Source organism: Triturus cristatus, chromosome 5_1 (genome assembly GCF_964204655.1).
Source record: "Triturus cristatus chromosome 5_1, aTriCri1.1, whole genome shotgun sequence".
Classification (NCBI taxonomy): Eukaryota; Metazoa; Chordata; class Amphibia; order Caudata; family Salamandridae; genus Triturus; species Triturus cristatus.
In genome coordinates this window covers 576,911,689-576,934,364 of record NC_140587.1, presented here as the reverse complement: position 1 = coordinate 576,934,364, position 22,676 = coordinate 576,911,689, and the positions used below count along the sequence as shown (strand labels likewise).

General features: G+C 46.1%; 1 protein-coding gene across 5 annotated transcripts in view; it reads left to right on the top strand.

Annotated features, from left to right (window-relative positions):
* Positions 1-22,676, top strand: part of CSPP1 (centrosome and spindle pole associated protein 1) — a 1,290,317-nt gene that overhangs the window by 1,138,843 nt on the left and 128,798 nt on the right. For all 5 annotated transcript variants that reach the window (XM_085605499.1, XM_085605497.1, XM_085605498.1 and 2 more), the window contains one exon: positions 16,606-16,743. In XM_085605499.1, the coding sequence (XP_085461625.1) occupies positions 16,606-16,743 (138 nt within the window). The remainder of the gene's footprint in view (positions 1-16,605; positions 16,744-22,676) is intronic.

Sequence of the window (22,676 nt, the reverse complement as noted above, 5' to 3'; positions counted from 1 at the left end):
CTATGTGGGAGTTGTGAATGGCCCCAAGGAAGGGTTGCACTTGGAGGGGCATGTGAACCTACAACACTACATGCCACAAACAGATGCTTACAGGGTAAGTAACTTTGTGTGTGTATATGTATATATATATATATATTTTCACCAAAGGGGTCCAGATCTTCGGAAATGCACTCGACAGCTTGGCTTCCATTCGGATCTTTAATTTCAGCTTCCCCCAGCATGCCAGCATATTAGTGCCTGACGCGTTTTGAGGCTAATGAGCCTCTTTCTCAAAGGCTGTTTGTAAATGTACATGGCGCATAGAGTGCTCTTTCTCTTGTTTAAAAAACGTAAGCAGCACGTTTTCATTGGCTGAGTGCAACTTTATTTGATTGGCTAAGTGCCTTTACTCCACTGCTGCATTACGGGATATGTAGTCCCAAGAGCACTAACATTACATTCTCCTAAGTGGATTATATGCGTCAATGTATTTATAAAACATAGTTCATTTCCTTCGTAGGATCCGGTAATGATGGGGAAAGAATTCTTCGTTGTGCCTTACTGTGCCCAGCAGCGTGTATCCTGTTACATGCCACAGCCTCTCTTCAATCTAGAGATGATGCTATTTCCACGCGGCAGGACTACCGCGCAATATATTTTCACCAAAGGGGTCCAGATCTTCGGAAATGCACTCGACAGCTTGGCTTCCATTCGGATCTTTAATTTAAGCTTCCCCCAGCATGCCAGGATATTAGTGCCTGACGTGTTTCGAGGCTAATGAGCCTCTTTCTCAAAGGCTGTTTGTAAATGTACATGGCGCATAGAGTGCTCTTACTCTTGTTTAAAAAACGTAAGCGGCACGTTTTCATTGGCTGAGTGCAACTTTATTTGATTGGCTAAGTGCCTTTACTCCACTGCTGCATTACGGGATATGTAGTCCCAAGAGCACTAACATTACATTCTCCTAAGTGGATTATATGCGTCAAAATATGCTGGCATGCTGGGGGAAGCTCAAATTAAAGATCCGAATGGAAGCCAAGCATTTCCGAAGATCTGGACCCCTTTGGTATAAATATATATATATATATATATATATATATATATATATATATATATATATATATATATATATACACTGAAAAAACCATAGGTTTCACACACGTTATAGTTAGGAATTAGCATTTAAAAAACCTTGCAAATTCACATAAAAAACCATAGGTTTCACACATGTTATAGTTAGGTGGATATTTCACTCGTAAAAAACCAATGAAATTCCCCCATTATAGTTAGTTCAGATAACTATAACTCGCGCGCCCGCAATCCACTGCTCATGACGTCACATATTACATCACTCATGACATGGTCAGTGGCATCACTCATGACATCACTCATGACATGGTCCTTGTGATAGAGTGGCGGTCGCGCGAGTTATAGTTATCTGAACTAACTATAACGGGGGAATTTCATTGTTTTTTTACGAGTGAAATATCCACCTAACTATAACATGTGTGAAACCTATGGTTTTTTAAGTGAATTTGTACGGTTTTTTAAATGCTAATTTATTTATGTATTATTATTTTTTTTATATATTTATTTTACAATAAACTACGTATTAAAAATTGTTTTTTATTTTTTTTTGGTTTTCACCGTGCGCGCACCCCCGCGATTAAAAATGTTTTTTTTTTTTTTCTGCCTTCGGGGTCCTTCAGGGACCCCCTGACAAAGGCTAGGGGGTCAGGAACTCTCTACCCTGCCCCCTTTTCACGTTCGCCACCTTCCTTTTTCACTCTCGCACTGAAAACAAACAAAATGGCGTCCGACACTTCCTGATTTCGACCGATTCGAACGTTGACTAACATGTAACCACCAATCAGAATTACGCTCTCGCACGTTAGGGTGCTTGCACGGTGCGTGCACCTTGCGCGCGTATAGATATTGATATGCTTTTAAATGCTATTTTCTCAGGAAATACTGAGCAGATTTACACCAGACCTGCAAAAGGCACTTCCTTGACCTTATGGCTACCTCTCTGCCAAATTTCAAGTAATTCTGTTCAGCCGTTCGGGCTGTAGCTGCGTCTAAAGGTCCTATGGAAAAATGCATGGGGAAAGCGCGTTTTGGGACCCCCCTTTTTTCTCGGCCCCCGCTTGACGAATCACCCTGAGACTTTCAGGGTAGGAGCTGAACGGAGCGCCCCATTAGTTTTGAAAATTTCGCGAGGATTCGTCAACCGGCGCCAAAGTTATTCAAAATAGAATTTTCAGATTTCCTATGGAAACATGGTCCTAACTATAACTATCTACTGGCGACCGCCAGTAGATTATATATATATATATATATATATATTACCTACTGGCGGTCGCCAGTAGGTAGTTATAGTTAGGACCCTGTTTCCATAGGAAAACCGCAACATTCTATTTTGAATAACTTTGGCGCCGGTCGACGAATCCTCGCGAAATTTTCAAAATAGGTGGGGCGCTACGCTCCGCTCCTACCCTGAAAGTCTCGGGGGGATTCGTCAAGCGGGGGCTGAGATAAAAGGGGGGGTCCCAAAACGCGTTATTCCCATGCATTTTTCCATAGGACCTTTGGACACAGCTACAGCCCGAACGGCTGAACAGAGTTCCTTGAAATTTGGCAGAGAGGTAGTCTACAGGTCAAGGAAGTGCCTTTTGTAGGTTTGGTGTAAATCTGTTCAGTAGATTCTGAGAAAATAGCCTTTAAATCAATATATATATCTGAGCCAGCTTACGGTGCGCTTACGGTGCGCTTACCGTACGCGTACGGTGACGTGCGCGAGCGCGATTCTGATTGGCTGTTAGATCTTAGTAAACATTCAAATCGGTCGAAACCAGGAAGCGGCGGCCGCCATTTTCTCTCTCGGACTCTGAGGGGGGGATGAAAAACAAAGAGAATAAACATTTAAAGGGACTGTTTAGACAGCTCCCAACCACCTCGGCTTGCTAAATGTGTCCCCACAGAACCCCCAAGGCCAAAAATTCATTTTTATTTTTTTACGAAAATTCGCCGATTACGCTTACCGTACGCGTACGGTAATAAAATTAATTAAAAAAAAAATTATCCACACTCTCCCCACCCCATGTGCAAATGGTGCCCGAAGGGCACCATTTGTGCATGGCATATTATATATAATTTAAACTGAATATAAATGTTTATCTTTCACAACGAAGCGCATAATATGTCCACCACGTGTGCACGGTGCGCGAAGCGCATCGAGCGTACATGGCCCATCCACGGCACTAACTGCGTAAAGTGGGCGCGCGGTGCGCGAAGCGCACCGCGCGCACGGAACGAACTGCGTTAAGTGGGCGCGCACGCCACGAATGGCGTAAAGTAACTTAGCATTTAAAAAACCGTACAAATTCACTGAAAAAACCATAGGTTTCACACACGTTATAGTTAGGAATTAGCATTTAAAAAACCTTGCAAATTCACTGAAAAAACCATAGGTTTCACACATGTTATAGTTAGCTGGACATTTTACTGATAAAAAACCAATGAAATTCCCGCGTTATAGTTAGTGCAGGCAACTATAACTCACGCGACCGCAATCCTCTGCTGATGACATATGTGTCTTTATGAAAAAAAAATATTTGTAATATATGTATAGCTAAAATTTAATGGAAGAAGACATAGGCAAATAAGTGTCTAAATACAGTATTAGCATCAGCAGAGGATTGCGGTCGCGTGAGTTATAGTTGCCTGCACTAACTATAACGCGGGAATTTCATTGGTTTTTTATCAGTAAAATGTCCAGCTAACTATAACATGTGTGAAACCTATGGTTTTTTCACTGAATTTGCAAGGTTTTTTAAATGCTAATTCCTAACTATAACGTGTGTGAAACCTATGGTTTTTTCAGTGAATATATATATATATATATATATATATATATATATATATATATATATATATATATATGAGAGAATATGTGTATTATAAGAATTGCAATAAAATGAATGATCTCTGTATGTAACCTATGTTCACTATTTGTTCATTTCTGATATCTAGTTCGGTAGTAAAATTGACAACTTACTTATAACTAGTTTTGTAAAAGAAATCTAGGTTGTGCAGGTTTTTTCTTTTCTAATTCAGTTTGTTGCCCCCTCCTTGTCCGTGACCATTAGATCATTGATGGTGACTTCATCCACTCCATCGACAACCATACAATGCATGGCTCCTCTGTCATCTGCATCATCTTCAACTGTACCATTGTCACTGTCACCTTTGTCGCTGCCTGTTGGTCCTGCGACTACTCAGAGTCTGGTGACGACCATACGATCCATGACTCTTTGGTCAGCTGCATCATCTTCAATGGTACCATTGTAAATGGCACCTTTGTCGATGCTTGTTTGTCCTGTGACTTCTCAGAGACTGTTCTCTAGCCTTCCTCTAATGCAGATTATCACATAGATAAAAATTGCACTAACTCGTATCTCCACAGTTTCTGGAAGAACCTCCATCTAACACAGAGGGCGGTGGCATCAGTAGACTAGACAGCAATCATTAATCCATCCTAGCATATTAAGGCTCTCATGTTGGTGACACATGATCAGGATACTAGTCCTCTTGACTTGAATATCCATTTTCTTCCTAATGACTGAGGATGAAAAATAACTCGGAGCATCCTTTCAAGTATACGGGTCCCCATGACTTGGATATCCATGTTCTTTCTAATGACCCTGAAGATGAAAAATATCCCTGTGTGCATCCTTTTGCTAGGGTGGCCGACCTGCATTTCTGCAACTTCCTGTGCTTCAGCTTCCATCAGACTTTCTCGAAGCCATGATGTCTTTGAAGCACATCATGCGACTGTCTACCTCCACCTGGCTGCTAAGTAAAACCTGATATTTTTCACTATTCTCCGGCCCTGAAGTTTATAAAAAGCGATAAATGGAATGCTTAAATTAATCTCGGCCACTGATAATTACTACTAGCCTCCTGCGAATTAACGTGATTACAAGCAATGTTGTGTACATTCTAACGGACTGTTTGTAGAAGCAAAATTATGCAGTCATGACTGGTGTTATCTCCTGATTGTTTCTTTGGTATCAGTCTTATAGCTAGCAATGCACGGGCTCAGCATCTGTGACAAGTGGTGATCGTAAATGATGCAAACATGCAATTTCAATTATTTGGTAGTGCTGTGATACATGGAAATATGTAAAATTAATAAAGAAATTTAAACAAAAAAAAAAAAGATAATTACTACTAGCCTCATCGCAGTCCATCATTTGTTTCACATCATGTCACTTCAATTTAGACAGACCTCCAATGCCAGACTTGAGAAAAAGTAAAAAGCACAGATTCTGCCCTAGCTTGTCTACTCACCCATGTCATTTCAGTAGCCACTCCGCATTCTTGTAATCTCTTTTTGGCCCTATTAGTAGCACCATATAAGCAAGACAGTCACTTTGACGCTATGGGCAAGAGGATTGAAGCCTTCTCTCAACGACAGTCAATATTTTGAGCACCAGTGCTTAATTCTAAATAAAATAAGGGCTACGGCCCTGGTCAGGAGAACGCTGCAACTTGCACCTCCTATTACATGTGTTAGCCCTTCCAGTGACAGTACCAGCACACCTATATCACGCTCCTACAAGTATGACAATTCAGAATAATCCATGCCCCAAAAACTATAAGAATGGCATGGGTGGCAGGTATTAATCATTCTTACTGAATTTTGGACTAATAAACAACTGTAGTTGTGTTTTATCTCTAAATTAGTCACGCAGTGCCACCATGTGGCAGATTGTCATAAGTTTTGACAAATAAGTGCTTTTGCCAAGCACTTGAAACCACCGGCTCAAATTAAGCACTGGCCCGCCCTATTCTAGTGCACTATGACAGCCTGTTTTGGCATAATATTTCATCTTTCCAGCTAACCTTCCTGCTGACTGCAAACATCAGGCCAGAGATAAACGCCGCAAGGGTAAACTTGTTTAATCTGCACTAATTGACCTTTCCTTAAACTCCTCAATGCATTAGTTAAGATAAATGGCAACAGGAGCAGTTTTGCCCCACTATGGCTAGTTATAAAGCACACCCTTCTTATTGAACTTTTTTGTTATAGAACGTTCACTTTGTTAGGTAGTCATTACATTGGTTTAGCATTAAAGGTGCAGTAAGCTGTCCTTTACAAGTAGTAAATCATTATAAAGACATACAGACAACAAAACTAGCCAGTATACAATCCCATTCAGTGTAATTGCGCTGTCTTCCCAGTTGTGTTTCCCACTTGTCACATAGTATTTCAAGGGAGAACAGTGTGTGAGTGATGAACACTTTAGCCAGACATCTAAGAGGAGGCCACTGGTCTCCACAGTGTGAATTGTCTGCATTACCACGTGCAAGGGTGGCTCTTCGATTGTCATGTGTCTGTGAGATTGCAATGTATGCATTAGTCCTTTGTAGGTCAAAAGTTGGCCATAGTGCCTGTTGTATCAGAGGAAAGCAGTTGTCCTTGAAAGAGATTGCTCATAGTTTCCAAGCGTAGAGCATGCCATTGTTTGAGGTTGGCAAATGCCAGAGAAGTCCCAATGTATAGGGGAAGGGTGGGACGCACCTTGGCTGTCGACAATAGTGCAAGCGATGTAGTGGTGTCTTCTAGGCAACTGCCTGAGATGCAGCAGTAGAACCATTGGAGCTGGGAGGTGGGGGTAGTATTGTTGGAAATCCATCACACCTAGGTCGCTGATATTGGTAGGGCATCTAAGCTTAGTCATTGCTACCCGGCACCGACCATTCTCCAAATCCGACTGCTTTGGAGATCGTCCAGGGAGCGAAACAGCTTTGTGATCAGTTAGATTGGCAGGTTACCGAAGTTGTAAAGTAAACAGCGGAGCATAATCATATTGGAAAGGGTGAGCCTACCCATCACTCACAATGGTAGTGTCCTCAAATGATAACCTGAGTGCCGCAACAGTATGTTACATTGCTGTGCAGCAGATCTTGGCCCTTGTGATAGATACATATGCCTAGGTATCGGAGGGTATGTTGTTGCCATTAGGGTGTGCCGCCTCACATGTCCAGGTCCATCTCTAGGGTAGTAGGACAGAGTGGGAAGAGGCAAGATTTTTGCCCGTTGACCTTTGGGCATGCCACTTTATGAAAATCGTCATGGGCTAGTGCAGTATCTTATGTGACCTATGGTGATGTCCTTTCATGGGAGACTGCTAACTGCAGATTTTACATCAAATATCCCCCAGGTGTCAGACTGGATCTACAAAATCTTTTTCTAGTACCTCTCCATGGCGGTGGATGGCACCGACAGCACTGCATCAACATCGTCCAAGCTGGATGTGACATGCGCATTGCCTATATAGGCGCCACCTCTGCACGCTGACATCATTGCCTTTCTTTATGTGCAGACAGCTGCGTATCTGGAGACCTACTTCAGTCATTTTTTAATCAACCTTTTCTCGACTTTTTTCAAGTCCTTTTTTCTACTGAGTTCCAGTGTACAGAGAATTATGACCCCTCAAAAACCACACAGTTTGAAACCTTGTGGAAAATGCCACACACTGATGTCTGTGACTGATCCTCATTTGGCCTGCCTGTGGTGTCTTGGGTCAGATCACGACTCCTAGGCCTGCGTCGACTGCCAGTCGATGGTTCCGAAGGCGATTCAGGAGCGACCAATGAAGCTCCTCGCTGTGACAACAAAAGTCTTCAGTGGCAGACGTACTGCTTACTATTTTACGGATCCAGTCCGATGCCTGGGGAATATTCGAAGGTAAGAAATTTGTGGTTACAATGAGTATCTACCAGAAAAGGCGTTACTGAAGGTAAGTAACTTGTTCTTTAGATATAACAACATGTCGTCTACATAAAGGGAGATGGCGTATTTTTTTTTACTTAGTGAGATGCCCCATGTGTCACCCTATACCCCCTGTGATACAAAAAAATAGCAATAGGCTTCATAGAAAAGGTAGAAAGAAGGGACAAAGTGGACAGGCCTGCCTTATGCCCTGGTGAATGCTAATGGGGGCCGAAATGTAGAGCCCAACTTGAATTTATGCTGAGGGGGTTTTGTAATAGACATGGCAAATCAATATTGGAATAGAACGCTTCTTAAAACTACTACCCTAAGCACATTCTCAGTCAGTTTATCAATATGGCACCTACCACAGCTTTAGGGCATGTTCTTAGCCTCTGACAAATGCAGCTAAATAGATGCAGGTGTCACAACTTAAGTAACTTACCAGTTAAACAAGCTTGAGCATGTTCTGCCTAATCCAAACCTTCTGAGCAATTTGAAGAGATAATTCCAGCTGAGGGAGTCATACACCTTCTCCAGGTTTAGGACCAGGCATGCCAAACCGGAGAAGGCCTTGGGTGCAGATTCGAAAATCCGAAACAGTTATTGGATATTCAGAGATTTGCTTCTTCCTGGCATAAGCATGTTCTGGTCGGAATGAACCAGCAGAGGGAGCAGCCGATCTAGTAGTAGCCTACTAAGGATTTTGTAATCATTATCGAGAATCACAAGAAGACAGTAGGATGCACGCTTAGTGGTGTCTACTTCAGGTTTTGGGATAGAAACGTACAGGGCCTCCAAAAGAGAAGGATGGAGGAGTCCCTCATCAGCCGCTGTTTCATATAATGTTTCTATATATTCTAATCGGCATAGATGTGGTAGTACTCCAAAGCTATCCCTTCGGAGCCCAGGGTTTTGCTGGTGGCTAAGGAGTGTATTTTCCTCTTTTATTTCTATGGAAGTAATGGGCATGTTCTGTTCTTGTTGCTGTTTTGGAGAAAGCCCAGTAAGGGAATTTTTTTCTTAGTAATCTGTAGGTTCTCAGGGAGTACCACTCCAAAGGGAAGCTTACAAAGTTTGGTAGTATTGTGTGAAGGCGGTGTGTATTTCATGTTGCGTGAAGAGAAGAGTATTGGGTGGAACTCAAATTGAGGTAATGGGGCTTTGTGTATTCTTGTCGGGTATGCCAGGCTAGCAAAGCACCCAATTTATCTGCTTCAGCATGTGTTATTGTTACGTAGGCCTTGTAATTGACACAGAGCCGATACTCTAGGAAGCTGCATGTTTACTGCAGTCTGCTGCAAATAAACAGGTTTGGAAGTCATGAGCAGTATGTTCGCTCTTCAAACGGAGTATCGAGCCTTCAACTGCTTTCAACTGTATTCTAAGTGTGCAGCCCAGATAGCTTACATGCTTAAAGATATCTTCTAACCTCCAGTGTTCTAACCATTGCACAAGATTCTTAGCATGATGTGATGTTGAGGCTTGCGGGATAGGTTTGGCATGATCTGTCCAACAAGGACACGGTTGAAATGTCAACCCACGTTCCAGGGAAGGTGCGTTAAGTGGAGGGAACGTGTGGTCAGGAAGGTGAACTGGTCATTGTTAGGGGCCAAGCACCAAGAGATACCATTGAGAAGCCTGTAGTGGTTAACTCCACGCAGGTTGTAGTATTTCAGGAGTATTTATTAAGTAGTTACAAGTAAAGATGTTCAGTCCAAGACTAGCCCCACCATCTTACATCATTCTAGGAGGAACTCACTGGCAAAGCATGAACACATAGAAACTAGGATATAACAAAGCCCCTTTAGAATATCTTCCCTCCTTGTCTAGAACAGTGGATGAGAGTTAGAACAGGACCTTAGCCTTGATCCAGATCTTGCCCTGAGGTGCAATCTAAGGTATCAGATATGCTTATTGATGGCCAACAGCTTTATGGAAATCCTGGGAATGATGCATTGCAAGCTGTAAAGGTGGAAACAAACACAGCTGTCTCTCTCTGGACTTACTGTAGTGCTAATAAGACTTCCAATTAAGGAGGCATTCAATGTCTGTGTTAATCCTCAGGCAATTTTCTACCCTGTCACCAGTTTGGATTCTATAATCAGCCTCCTTCTACCTTCTACCAGTACAGTAGCAGTCAGATGGACGCTCCCAAGGTGCTCCTTCTCTGTGTCCAGCAAATCCAAAGATCATGCTTGTCAGGCTTGCTTTCTCAGTCCTCCTCAAAATCCGGGCTTCTGGTGGTGATGATGGGCGGGAAGGGGGAATATGGGCATACATTCCAGCATGGTGTGTTATAAACACCTCTTTCAAACTCTCTTCCCGTCTTAACGGGATAGGGTTAAATTGCTTTTGTAACCAGCCATGATGTGTCAAGTAGGTACACGTGCATATTTTCATTTGGTAGGGGGCGCTAGGTGGCGCACGAGCAAGATGGCTGCACTGATGGGAGGCTCCTGCAGCTCGGCTCATCAATCCGCTAATTGATCCTGCCTAATATATCTTAATGCTCCCACAACTCATGTCATAAGGAGACACAAACATTTGGCACCTTCGCTGCAAAATTGGACTTTGTGGAGTAAGCTGCGCCACCGCTGTGACCACGACAAACTTCTATCGCAGCACCGTCTATCCTGCCTGGAGCCGCGATGCGGCGTGCAGTACTACGAGAGGCCGTGGCGCCCACGTGGTGCATGGGCCTCAATGTGGAAGCGGCACCGGGAGACCTAACCCTGGACGAGAAGTGAGGCTATCACAACACCACCCCATCCAATTCTAGCTCTCAAGAACATTGCCCGCATTTCCAGCGCTACCTTAACGTAACACCGCCACTGGTATGCCGACTTGCAGACCGCGCCAGAGACCGGCAACTTGAAGCGGCGCGCACTTGCTACCGCGTGGCGGAAGCTTGGCCTGAAACACCGAAGAGACCACGGTCGTAACAGGCAGTGCAGCCTTTTCCGCAGGGGGGAAAGCACGGCATAAATCACTGCCTAACACAATTAAGTGAGGTTGCCTTCTCATCGTACAGGAATCAAAATCACTTGCTATCTGTCAGCAATAGCGCAATATGGGAACCTCAAGCAGCAGATAACAAGCGACTTTTTGCGCTATAAAACTTTTTGCGATGCATACAATATCGACGGCAACAACAACAGGAAACATTGCTGGTTGAACATAACTGCAATTGGTAGAAGCGATACCGCTCACACGCCATATGCTAGAACCAAGGGAGTGGGATCTCACCGTGTTGTAATGAGGAGTGACTGCCATACCTAACTCAACCCCTGGTATCATCGTGGACTGGCATTGTGAAGTGAACGCAAGCTCATGCACATCACGGATCCCCACTTGGCAGTCTTCACCAGTTTGGAGTAGCCCTTCACCACCTCACAGAGTAGGCTGGAAACTCTGCGCATATACTGGTGTTACACCCTGCACCTAATACCACACGGACTATATACCCATACAGCAGCAAGAACGAACTTGAAGGGACATTTTTTGCCGCACCCCAATAAACTTTTGCACCGCTAATAAGAGTAGAGAAGTCTATTAGGGAGAGTCAAGCAAGGGGCACACGCAGAGCACTCCCCTAACACTGTCCTGCAACGATGACGTGAGGTGAGGAACCCACCTCTTCCATTACATTGCGCCACATACAGGCACTACAAAAGCGTCACAACTGCAACGCTATGATTAAGAACACTCATGGGGAAACCAGATGCCATACAACCACGGCTGACCTTCGATAACAAAAAAAGCACCAGACTCCATCAAGAGGGACACGGCACGGCAGGGGAGGAGGCAATGCACAGATCCACGCAAGAAACTCCCAACTCGTCTGAAGAGGATATGAAAACCATCCTTCAAGATGTCAGACAAGGCATAGCTGCCATAGCTAACAAAATGGACGTCATGACTGTGCGCATGGACGCCATAGTCCATAAGATGGACAGACATGAGGAACGCCTCACAGAAGCCGAGCGTCGTATCTCAGAAGACGCAACCTCGCAGACGCAGTCAACTGTGGCACAAATGGAAAAGCTTTTAAAAATAATAGCAGCTAAGAACGAAGACCTTGAAGCTCGCAGTAGGTGTAATAACATATGCGTTCTGGGAATCCCGGAGAGCACCAACACCGGGAAAATGGAAGAATATATTGAGAGTCTGCTAATAGCGACTATTGGTGCAGAATCGTTCTCACAGCAGTTCATAATTGAAAGAGCACATCGCTCACTGGGCCTACGCCCGCCACCGGGTACCACCCCGCGCCCCATCATCGCTTGCCTCCTGAAATATAGAGACCGAGATATTGCACTGAAAATAGCACGGGAAAAATACCAACTGTATTTTGAAGGAGTCACGTTCTCCATATATCCCGACTTTACAGCAACGGTGCAGGAGGAGAGACGTAAATTTATGCCTGCCAAACAGAAGCTGCGACAGGCTCAGCTAGACTATGCACTCCTGTATCCAGGACGCCTAAGCATCACGCATCAGGGGAAACAGTCTTTTTTCACCAAACCTCAACAAGTCGAAGACTTCCTGAAACGCCTCTAAAGGAACAACGCATCCAGCGACAGACACAGCGCGGGCTCGCGATCACCATCCCCGCCCACAAGAGCAGAGCCACGCTGAACAAGCAACAAATAGAAGATACAGGACTATATGACTGGCGCTTATGTGAGAACTCCAACAAATGAACTCCAATGTTCATTGTAAACTGGCTACTGCAGATCAGATAAGTGGTACATTGAATTTTTCTTTTGTTTGCTTTTCTCCTCTGTGGTTCTTAAATTCATCTAACATACGAGAGGACTATATTTGCCGAGCACCCTCAGCCCCTTCCGAGAAAGACAGTGTTAACACCTCGGAGTACTAAGGGCGAGGGATCACGTGCACACACCTAGGGGTATCCCCCTCACGGATATTCCCCTTACTGATATTTCCCTTACTGAATTGTGCTGCGATCAGAAACAGCATGTCTTATGTTTTTTGGGTGTTTGGGAGGGGGGTGTGGAATGCGATGCTTGCATGTTTGGGATGCTCCAGTGGGTGTGGGAGGAGGGGAAGGGGTCACTCTTTTTGGCACTTAATACAGATTGGGCACAATGTATGGAATTGCACTATTGTTACGCTCTTGTTCATGCAAACATCCTAAGGGCACAGGGCCCATTATTGAAAAGCAGATGGTCTCATGGCTGATAACGCCTCGAACGAGAAGCTTCAAATTATTACATGGAATATGAGGGCTAGGGGACTCGCGAAAAAGACGCCAAATATTGGCGTATCTAGACAGGCACCAAATTCACATTGCTATGCTACAAGAAACACATTTTAACCTCCGGCATTCGGGGAATCTGCATAGCAAAAGGCTCTGGAGTACTTAGGGATATAACTAACACTTTGCGGAAACTAGAAGTAGAACTCAAGACACTAGAGGCGCAGCTATCCTCAGGTCCCGATGGTAGCACCCAACAAAAATTCCGGGAGAAACTCACAGACTACACGGATACTGCTAATCGGGAGGCGCGATTTAGGGGTAGATATTGGGTGGCTCTCCGCTATGGGGAGGGAGAGCGGCCGGGTAAAACATTGGCAGGCACTATTCGGAGACCTCACTTCTCCAACTATGTATTGGAATTGGCTGAGCCAGGTGACATGCTTTATCGCGACACAGCAAACATACTAAATGCCTTTACAAATCACTATGCCCAGCTTTAGACCACAAGCAGGAAAGGCGAATTAGATCTTGAGGGCTATCTGGGGGATGTGGCATTGGGGTGGCTGGGAGACACACACAGGGAGTTCTTATGTGCCCCCTTTGAGTTAATGAGGTAAGAGAGGCCATCATACACATGCAGTCAGGTAAAGCTGCTGGTATGGATGGCATACCCATAGAATTCTATAAAATGTACATAGACCAAATGGCCCCTATACTGCGAGAGGTGTATGAGGATTTGTTGGAATGTGGCAAACTTCCACCATCCATGAGGGAGGCGCTTATTACCTCCCTCCTCAAGCCGGGGAAATCACCCCTTCAGTGTGACTCATACAGACCATTGTCCCTTCTTAATTGCGACACCAAAATACTGGTCAAGTTAATAGCAAACCGTCTTAGTCTCCTAATAGAAAAACTGATCCATCCCGATCAATCGGGTTTCGTGCCCGGGAGAGCCACCTCGCATAATCTAAGAACCGTATTTACAATACTCAATAATGTTGCACCGGAGTTGCCCTTAGCGGCGATTTTCCTAGATGCCACTAAGGCAATCGACGCAGTTGAATGGGACAACATATTCGGAGTGATGTGACGTATGGGGTTCCGCCACTTTTTCTGTCCTGGATCCAACTCTTGTATCAAGTACCATCTGCTAAAGTTCTCATAAATGGATGCAGATCACAGGCCTTTTTGATCACCAGGGGCACCATACAAGGGTGTCCTTTATCCCCCTTACTTTTCGCACTAGCGATCGAACCTTTAGCGGCCAAATTGAAACAACACCATCAAGATAAGGCAGTCCGTTGTAACATGCGCCAGATCCTTGTATCTCTATATGCAGATGATATTACTTTATATATCCGAGACCCACAATCAAATTTGAATCCGATTCTCAGAGACCTTATTGTCTTTAGGAAACTATCAGGAATTCAGATTAACTGGGGGAAGTCTCACATTTTCCCCTTGACGACGGCTACAACTCGATTCCCTCTGGACTACCCGTTAGAATGGTGCGATGAAGATCTGCATTATTTAGGCATACACATTACTAGGGACAGGGAGGAGATGTTGCGCCTTAATTATGGCATTGCCCTGGATCGCATCAATGGTTACGTCACCCAATGGATCTCCTTACTCCTCTCAATGGCGGGAAGAGCATCCTCAATTTAGATGGTGATACTTCCCCCAGTTACTCTACCTTTTCTTAAATATTCCATTTCATCCAGGAGGTTACTTTTTTAAAACACTTAGGTCTGAAATGATACGTTTGGTATGGGGTGGCAAGCAACCAAGACTGCAGTGGAGAATACTCACCAGGCCACATTCACAGGGGGGGGGGTTTTGATATCCCCGATTTTGAACTGTATTATATGAGTGCACGAGCCCATTACGCCTACTACTGGGTGCACCAACCGCGGTGTATGCCACAAGTGGCGGCAGAGCACTGGTTAGCTGACCCCATACCTATAGACAGCATGCTCTACGACGCACCTTGCCCCAGAGAAAAAAAATCCAACCACTGTCACATGTACAATAAAAGCATGGCATTGCATCGGCAATCTGCTGCAAAGTCCCTTGCTCTTTTCCTCACTGCTCCCACTCACTTATCACCCAAACATGCCTCTCCTCGAGGAAACAGCATTCCACAAATTCAGGGAAAGGACTCAAATTGCCACATGGGGGGACCTCTATCACAATGGACAATTTCGTACATCCAAACAAATATTTCAAGGACTTCACCCGTCTCCATTAGATGTCTTCTTATATATACGACGGAGGCAGGGCATCTGTTCTGTTACCCATGGAGTTTCCCAGTGAACCCGTGGTTCTCACTCCCCTACAATTGATGTTAAAAGCTACAAATGCGAGGCATCTAATTTCCACAATATATCACACAGTGCACACGCAAAGGGTAGAACCACCGACTATACCATGCACACATTGGATCTTGGAGTTGGGCTATGAATTGTCGGACGATCAATGGGAATGCTGCTGCTCGCAAACTGAGCAAATCTCTGCTACCAGCAGACTCCGCATAACGCATTAAAAATTCCTCCACCGAATATACTACACCCCAGTCAAGATGCATAAATATAAACTAAGGGATTCTGACAGATGTGATAGATGCAAGGACCCAGGGGCCGACTTTCTGCGCCTAGCCTGGGAATGCCCAGATGTACATGACTACTGGAGTCAAGTCTTCGATGCTATAGCGTTAATGACAGCACCTAATATTGAGCGCTGCGCACCCAGTTACTAGCCCTGCTAGGCTACACCAAACCAATTCCTGCAATACACCGCAAATATATTATTATTACACTACTGATGGCTAAAAGACGAGTTGCCTGTAGATGGGGCAGGGCACCCAAGTTTAAAGATTGGTTCAATGATTTGGTATTCTGCCAAGAGCAACTTTCCACTTATGCAGAGGTACTGCCGCGCACCTCCCAGCCCAAGGACATTTGGGGACCCCTTGCAAGCTACCTTATGGCGCACCCGCGCGATGTCCCGAGTGTCGACCCTGGGACAAGCACGCCCTGACACTACCCCACCACAGTGAGACGACAGACCATTGGAAATGATGTACCAAGTACAACTTAAGCACCATCTCCATATGCAAGGCGTCCTTAATATGGCACTGTCTCACCATGACACTCCTAAATTTGTGAAACAGCTAAAGAGCGAGGTTACACCATAGTCCTGGCTAATAGCGTGAACTGGATGCCTAGTATTGAATGAATGTACGTTGTCGTATGTAATGCCCTACTGTAATACTCGATGTCTAAAAGATTGTAAATGAACGACTTATTGTAACATAACGTTCCATACTGTCATATATCAACAAGAAAATAACATTGTAATTAATTATACAGGTAATGTGCCCACTTCTAATCTGTAAGCATTAATAATGCACTGTTCTTTTGAAAATCAATAAAGAAAGTTTAAAAAAATATATTTTCATTTGGGATTTATTTTTGCAGTGTACTTTTTTGGTGTTTGTTTTTTAGTCCATATTTTCACATACATGGGTACCTGAAGTAGAACTAACATTTTGATTTTGCTTTCTACACAAAGTAAAAACATATTTTTAAAACATTTAATCTCGTAATTTATACTCCAGATACCGAAACACGAGAGGATGTGAGGCAAATGTACCCAGACCCTCCAAAGGATGATCAAACATTAGATATTCAACAGCAAGCATTACTAAGAGAGCAGCAGAGAAAGCTAAATAGAATTAGAAAAGGTTTACCTGAAGGTAAGATGCTTTTATGAACTTAAAAAATATATAAAAGTGTTTATGATAACCCTGTGTTTGATTTACTTGAACAGGTTTAAAATTGAGTCATCTGTTGTAACATTGCTGCTTTTACTGTCCATCTCCCTCTTTTGGTAAGCCTGTTTCTCTGACGACCTCCTTCTTCTCCTCCTCCTCCTCCTCGTGATGCTACAGAAAACCCCCTGGTTAGCCAGAAAACTGCCATTTTCCAATGCATTCTAAACCTTAGCCTTTTTTTTGTTGATGGTGTTGGGGGTCTGAGTGGAGTAAGTTTTATACTGAGTTCGGAACTCTATGCCTTTTTACCTATTTTATAAGTTTTGATATGCGTCTTTCCCTGTGTGTTTTTGGAGGCCTTCATTGTTTTTCTTCCAGTAGATCTTTTTTATCCGTAAAAAGTATATTTAAGACAACCTTTGCGTTTCTGAGCGAGATCTGATAAATTAATTTTGTTTGCATTTGTAATTCTGCTGTCTCTCGGCTTGCTAGCTGTTTTCAAGCTATGGCTTCTTTTCTGATGCTTGGATCATCTGTATAGGTAAGGGTGACAGTCAAGTAGCATGTGCATACCATCTTGGTCTTGGCCATCAAATTCTATAGACATAAAAAAAAAAAATCTGAACCAAGATTGTCACTGCTTTATTGTTGAGTGGACACAGCTTGTGTTTTTTTATTCCAGGGGCAAGATACTGCCACCACTCCCCTTTGGATGAATCATGATTAAACCAGATTGTGGGTTGACTCCATCATCCTCTCTGTACCTGGTCTGGGTAGACTTGCCAGTTAGTGAAAAAGCTGATTGGGCAGTGTGTTTATATAATATGCCATCAGAGATTTTCATGGTTGTGCTCCTAAGGGCATCTAGAAACAGTGTTTAGATCACATCAGGATGAAGACATTTAAGGTAGATTGACGGGTAACCACATTTTAGACATGGCGAATCATTGTTGGAATAGAACGCTCATAAAACTATTAGCCAAACCACATTCTCAGTCAGTTTATCAATATGGCACCTAAGACACCCTTGGGATATGCCCTTTGCCTCTGACGAGCGCATCTAGATAGATTCACAGATCATGGCTACCATACATTTGAGACACGACCCTATTCACTAGGGCAGGTTTTGTGCTTTCTGACTGTAATCAACACGCATAAAGTCCTCTCGCCTTGAGGGGGCGTGGCCGAGCATCTAAGATGGCGGATGTGCTTTAGTGGCACTCAGAGTCCCATCCCCAGGTTATCCGGCACATCTTGGTGAGAGACAGCTGGGGACTTACCCTGCTGAGCTGAAGGACAGAGAGGAGTCTTCACTGAATCTTTGGAGAGGTTCCTCTTCACTGCGAGTGCAGCAGTGGTGGAGTTCTGTGCCAGTGGTCTACCACGCGCCCCGGACCCGCGTGGGCCCCAGCAGCCCGCGGCAGACTAGGGGAGGTGCGGAACCTTGTAGGCCAATGGCGACGTGAACTGAGACTGCACCGACGATCCGGCTGCCGCTGTGACAGGGAGCTATGAACAACGGCCAGGACTGATCTTGCTGAGGCAGAGAGAGGCCCTCGCTGGGACGGAGGTGGACCTCTTTCCCCTGCGGGTGTGCAAGCGGTGAGGCTCCGCAGCTGTGGCTGGGGTGGAGGTGGTTGATGCCTGAGCCGGGGCCTCAGTGCCTGCTGTGCCTTTGGTGGGCGCGGAGCGCCCTCTGGAGCCGCCGGACCCTGGGGTGGATCCACTCTACCAAAGAGGCCCTTGATGGTGCAGTGAGGCAATAAAAGGCAGGGCGGCGATTGGAGGTCCCCACCTGTGACAGAGGACCCCATACTGGGAACCCTATGTCTCCCCGGTCTGGGACACACTAGGTCACCCTGCAGCGACGTTGCTGGGCTGTGGTGGCAGGTGTCGGGGGTCGATAGGGCCTAGGCCCCTCCCTTGTATGAGGCTACACTGTAAAACACACAAGATGATGGACGGAATGTTGCACATTGGCAAAACATTCACCCCCAGTCACAGATCTGGGTTTAATCCATCGTTATTTTGCTCACCACGCCACACCAGTTGAGACATGGCCATATGCAAATCAGTCTTGACCCTGTGCCTCATGGGAACAGTCCAGCCCGAACTGCCAAGCCATGTCTTCTCTGGACCGGAATCAAGCATCCTAGGACCGGTTTCGGGGTTTCACCCCTCTTCAGCCAGGATAGCTTGACTCCAGTGGCGGCGTGAGCACGGGACCCACGTCTGGGCATACCCTTCCCACATAGGGTGAACAGCAAAACACACAAGATAATGGACGGAATTTGCACATTGGCAAAACATTCACCCCCAGTCACAGATCTGGGTTTAACATTGTGGCAAGCTGCTGCTGGGGACTGCTGGGGGACCGGGGGGCCGCCACCATACATTCGGGGGTAGTGCGGCGGCCGGATCGGGCTGGAGCTGACCCACATTTCATCTTTGTTTAATAAAGAGGCCCTAACCACTGAGTGCACAGCCGATTGGGACATGAGGCAATACAAGGCGGGGTGGCAATTGGAGGTCCCCGCCGGTGACAGAGCATGCCATACTGAGAAGCCTACTTCTCCCCGGTCTGGGACGCACCAGGTGAGCCTGCAGCAGCGTTGCTGGGCTGCGGTGGCAGGTGGGGGGGTCCGGGGTCTATCTGGCGAAGGCCCCCCCTTGTATGAGGCTACACGGCAGCAAGTGGCTGAGGGACCGCCACCAGACATTCAGGGTTAGTGCGGAGGCCGTTTCGGGCCTGAGCTGTCCCACATTGCATCTTTCTTTAATAAAGAGGCCCTGACCACTGAGTGCACGGCCGATTATGACAGTGAGAGACCCGGGGGCCGGTAAGGCCTAGACTCCCCCCGCTTGATCACTCCCATGACAGCCCTGAGACGTGGTATCGGGAGCCGGCTAGACTAATCCTGATGGGCATGTCTGTCTTCATACGGACAGGATGGTGGTGTTGCCTGGCCCTGATCCGCGGGCTTTTTGAGGGGGCGCTATCCTCCTCTTGCTGACAGGTGCCATGGCAGTGCCTACTGGCAGCGGACCTAGGGGCCCATGCGTTCCAAAAGACTGTGGGGACTCTTTGGGTAGTTTCCTTCTGAGGACCGCACAATGTAGGAGGCTGGAAGGGAACCTGGATTTGCTAAGGGATCAATTAGTGCGGTTTATCACCCCTGGGTGGAGCTGGCCTTGGTTCCCTACCCCCTGTTCCAACAATAGGGAACCAACCTTAAATAATAGTGTTGCCGGCTGAGCTAAGAGGTGCGCAGTAGGCACCCTGATGGTACGAGCACTTCGGGACCCCACAGGAGCCTGCACAGCAACCAACCCGGAGGTGCTAGCACGTCTCATAAGCATCTAGAAGGAGTGGTGAGCAAGGCGGAATGCCGGAGCGTTTCTTACTTAACGGGGGCCAATGATAGGAGTTACTCACATTCCACCACCTATGCCTAGTGCTCAGCAGTTAGCCATGGGTGGGCTCCGCTCGAATGCCCACCAAGATGCTCCATCCCCTGGACTGGCCGAGGGAATGCTTAAGAGTGCTGGAACATCCACAGGGTTGAATCAACCTGACCTCTCAGCCAAATTGGACTCAGTACTGGCAGCGGTGAAGAAAATAGGGACCACGCTGGAACAGACATGCTCCTCCCTGGAGGGTAGGATGGACAGCATCTCCTCTGACTTCATGCTCTTACGAACGACCAACACAAACTGGCCGATCGGGTCCACACTAATAAAGTGGCGCTAGCGGACCTCCTGCCCAGATCCCGTAATCTTAGGGCAACCCTGCAAGACCTGATGGATCGGAGGAGAAGGTGGATGATGTAGAAGGGAGGTCATGCCGCAACAATGTACGGGTCATTGGTTTTTCCAGTGGGCACAGAAGGCCAAGACCCAAAGGGCTACACGGAATCCTGGATGAGGGAATTACTTCCCTCGGGCTCGCTCTCATCACAGTTTGTAGTCAGATAGGGCCATAGAGTTCCTGCCTGTAGGCCTCCCCCAGGAGTCTGCCCTCGCCCTTTTCTGTTCAGTCTATTGCACTTCCGGTACAGAGGTGTGATATTGCGGGAAATAGGTAAATACCCCGGCCCTAAGGTACAAATATCTCTGTCTCCTTTTTCCCAGACTACACTGCACAAGTGCAAATGAGGTGTACTACCTTCGGCACAGTCAAAAAACAACTCCGAGACCTAGATCTTCGATACTCGCTGCTTTTTCCTGCCCGCCTGAGAGTCATCCGGAACGGCAAAACCAGATATTTTGATTCCCCTTCCGAGGCCTGGGACTGGCTGGAAGAGAGCTGCTAGCTGATGACGGCATCTAGCCCCTGAAAGACTTCCAGGTGCAAAAGAGATCCCATCGTAGTCGGCGTAGAAAGAGAGGCAAAGACACGTGGTAGCTCGTGGCCGCCCCAGACCCAGAGCAAGTTTGATCGGAGCGCCAGGAGGCACTACAAGTAGCGGTGGCCCTCCAGCCAACGAGACCATCGTCGCCGTCAAGCTCCACAGTGTCCCCATCGAGGTCTCAGGGAGGGGCTGGCGCCACACCAGAAAAGTCGACGGATGCTAGTTCGTCTCGGCTGCCGGGTGGCACCCCACAAACATCGGATGACATTATATGAGAGAGAGGTATATACATAGCCCCCGTGTACCCAGAGTGCACAAATAAAGAAGACTCTGTTCTCTTAACTCTGGTATCCGCTCCCACCATCCTAAGCTCTATTTTATACACCATACTACTCACGTATGACCCCAGCGTCTTGCCACCTAACACAGACAGTTATATGGTGGATGGAACACATAAGCTATCTCCCCCTCCTTTTTCTGTGTTCACCCCTCCGGAGTCAACCTACGACAACAAATTAATTGCCATGATTTGGTGTAATTGTTTGGGTTGATCTCCCTGTTGGAAGTCCGCTCTTATGATGTTACATAACCAATTGGTTTCAGTTTTGTTTTTCCCCGTGGAGATGTCACCGCGCAGAGACCTGTTGCTGTTACATTTGTTCCTTTAGTGAGATTCTACTGCAGGAGTTGAGTCTAATGGAATTGTACCGCCTCCATTACTAACCTTATTTATCATCACCTGGAATGTTAGGGATATACATACTCCTACTAGACGGTATCAATATATGCCTACTTTCAATGCAGAGGGATTAGTATCGCTTTATTACAGGAAACATACCTGATGAGCCCAGAGGCTGTTCACCTACGCCGTCGCTGGTGGGGCCAGGTCTATAGCACTAACTACACATCCATGGCTAGAGGAACACTCATATAGGTGAAGGCTGGGGTTCCGTGGGAGGTGGAGGAAGCGGTGGTGGACCCAGCTGGGCAGTATGTGCTCCTCAAGGGTAGATTAAACAGCTAATCTATTTTACTAGGCTCCATTTACTCCTCCAACACAAATCAGAATGCCTTTCTCTGCACTCTATCCTCACTTTTGCCCCGATGGAAGGATGTCCCATGGCTACTGGGGGCGACTTTAACGCTGTTTTGGAAGCCTCTCTTGATCGCTCTTTCCCTCCTCTGCATCATATCACAGCCTCCTCAAATGCACAATCCCTATGTACTTGGATGAGGCATTGGTAACTGACAGACACCTGGTGTGAACGTCACCCTCACACGAGGATATACTCTTTTTATTCACCAGTCCACAACTTACACGTACGGTTAGACCGCATATTGAACTCAGCAGCCCTAATCTCCCTGATTCAGACTACAGAGTATTTAGGTCGTACACATTTAGACCATAATCCACAAATAATGCATCTCACTTGGAAGGCAAGGGCACCCCTGACTCCTGCCTGGCGCTTACAGACGGCAGTGCTGAAAGACCTGGCGTTCCGGAGCTCTCTGGAGTCGGCGGTGATTAGGTACTTTGAGCTCAATATGGGCTCTGCGAAATCG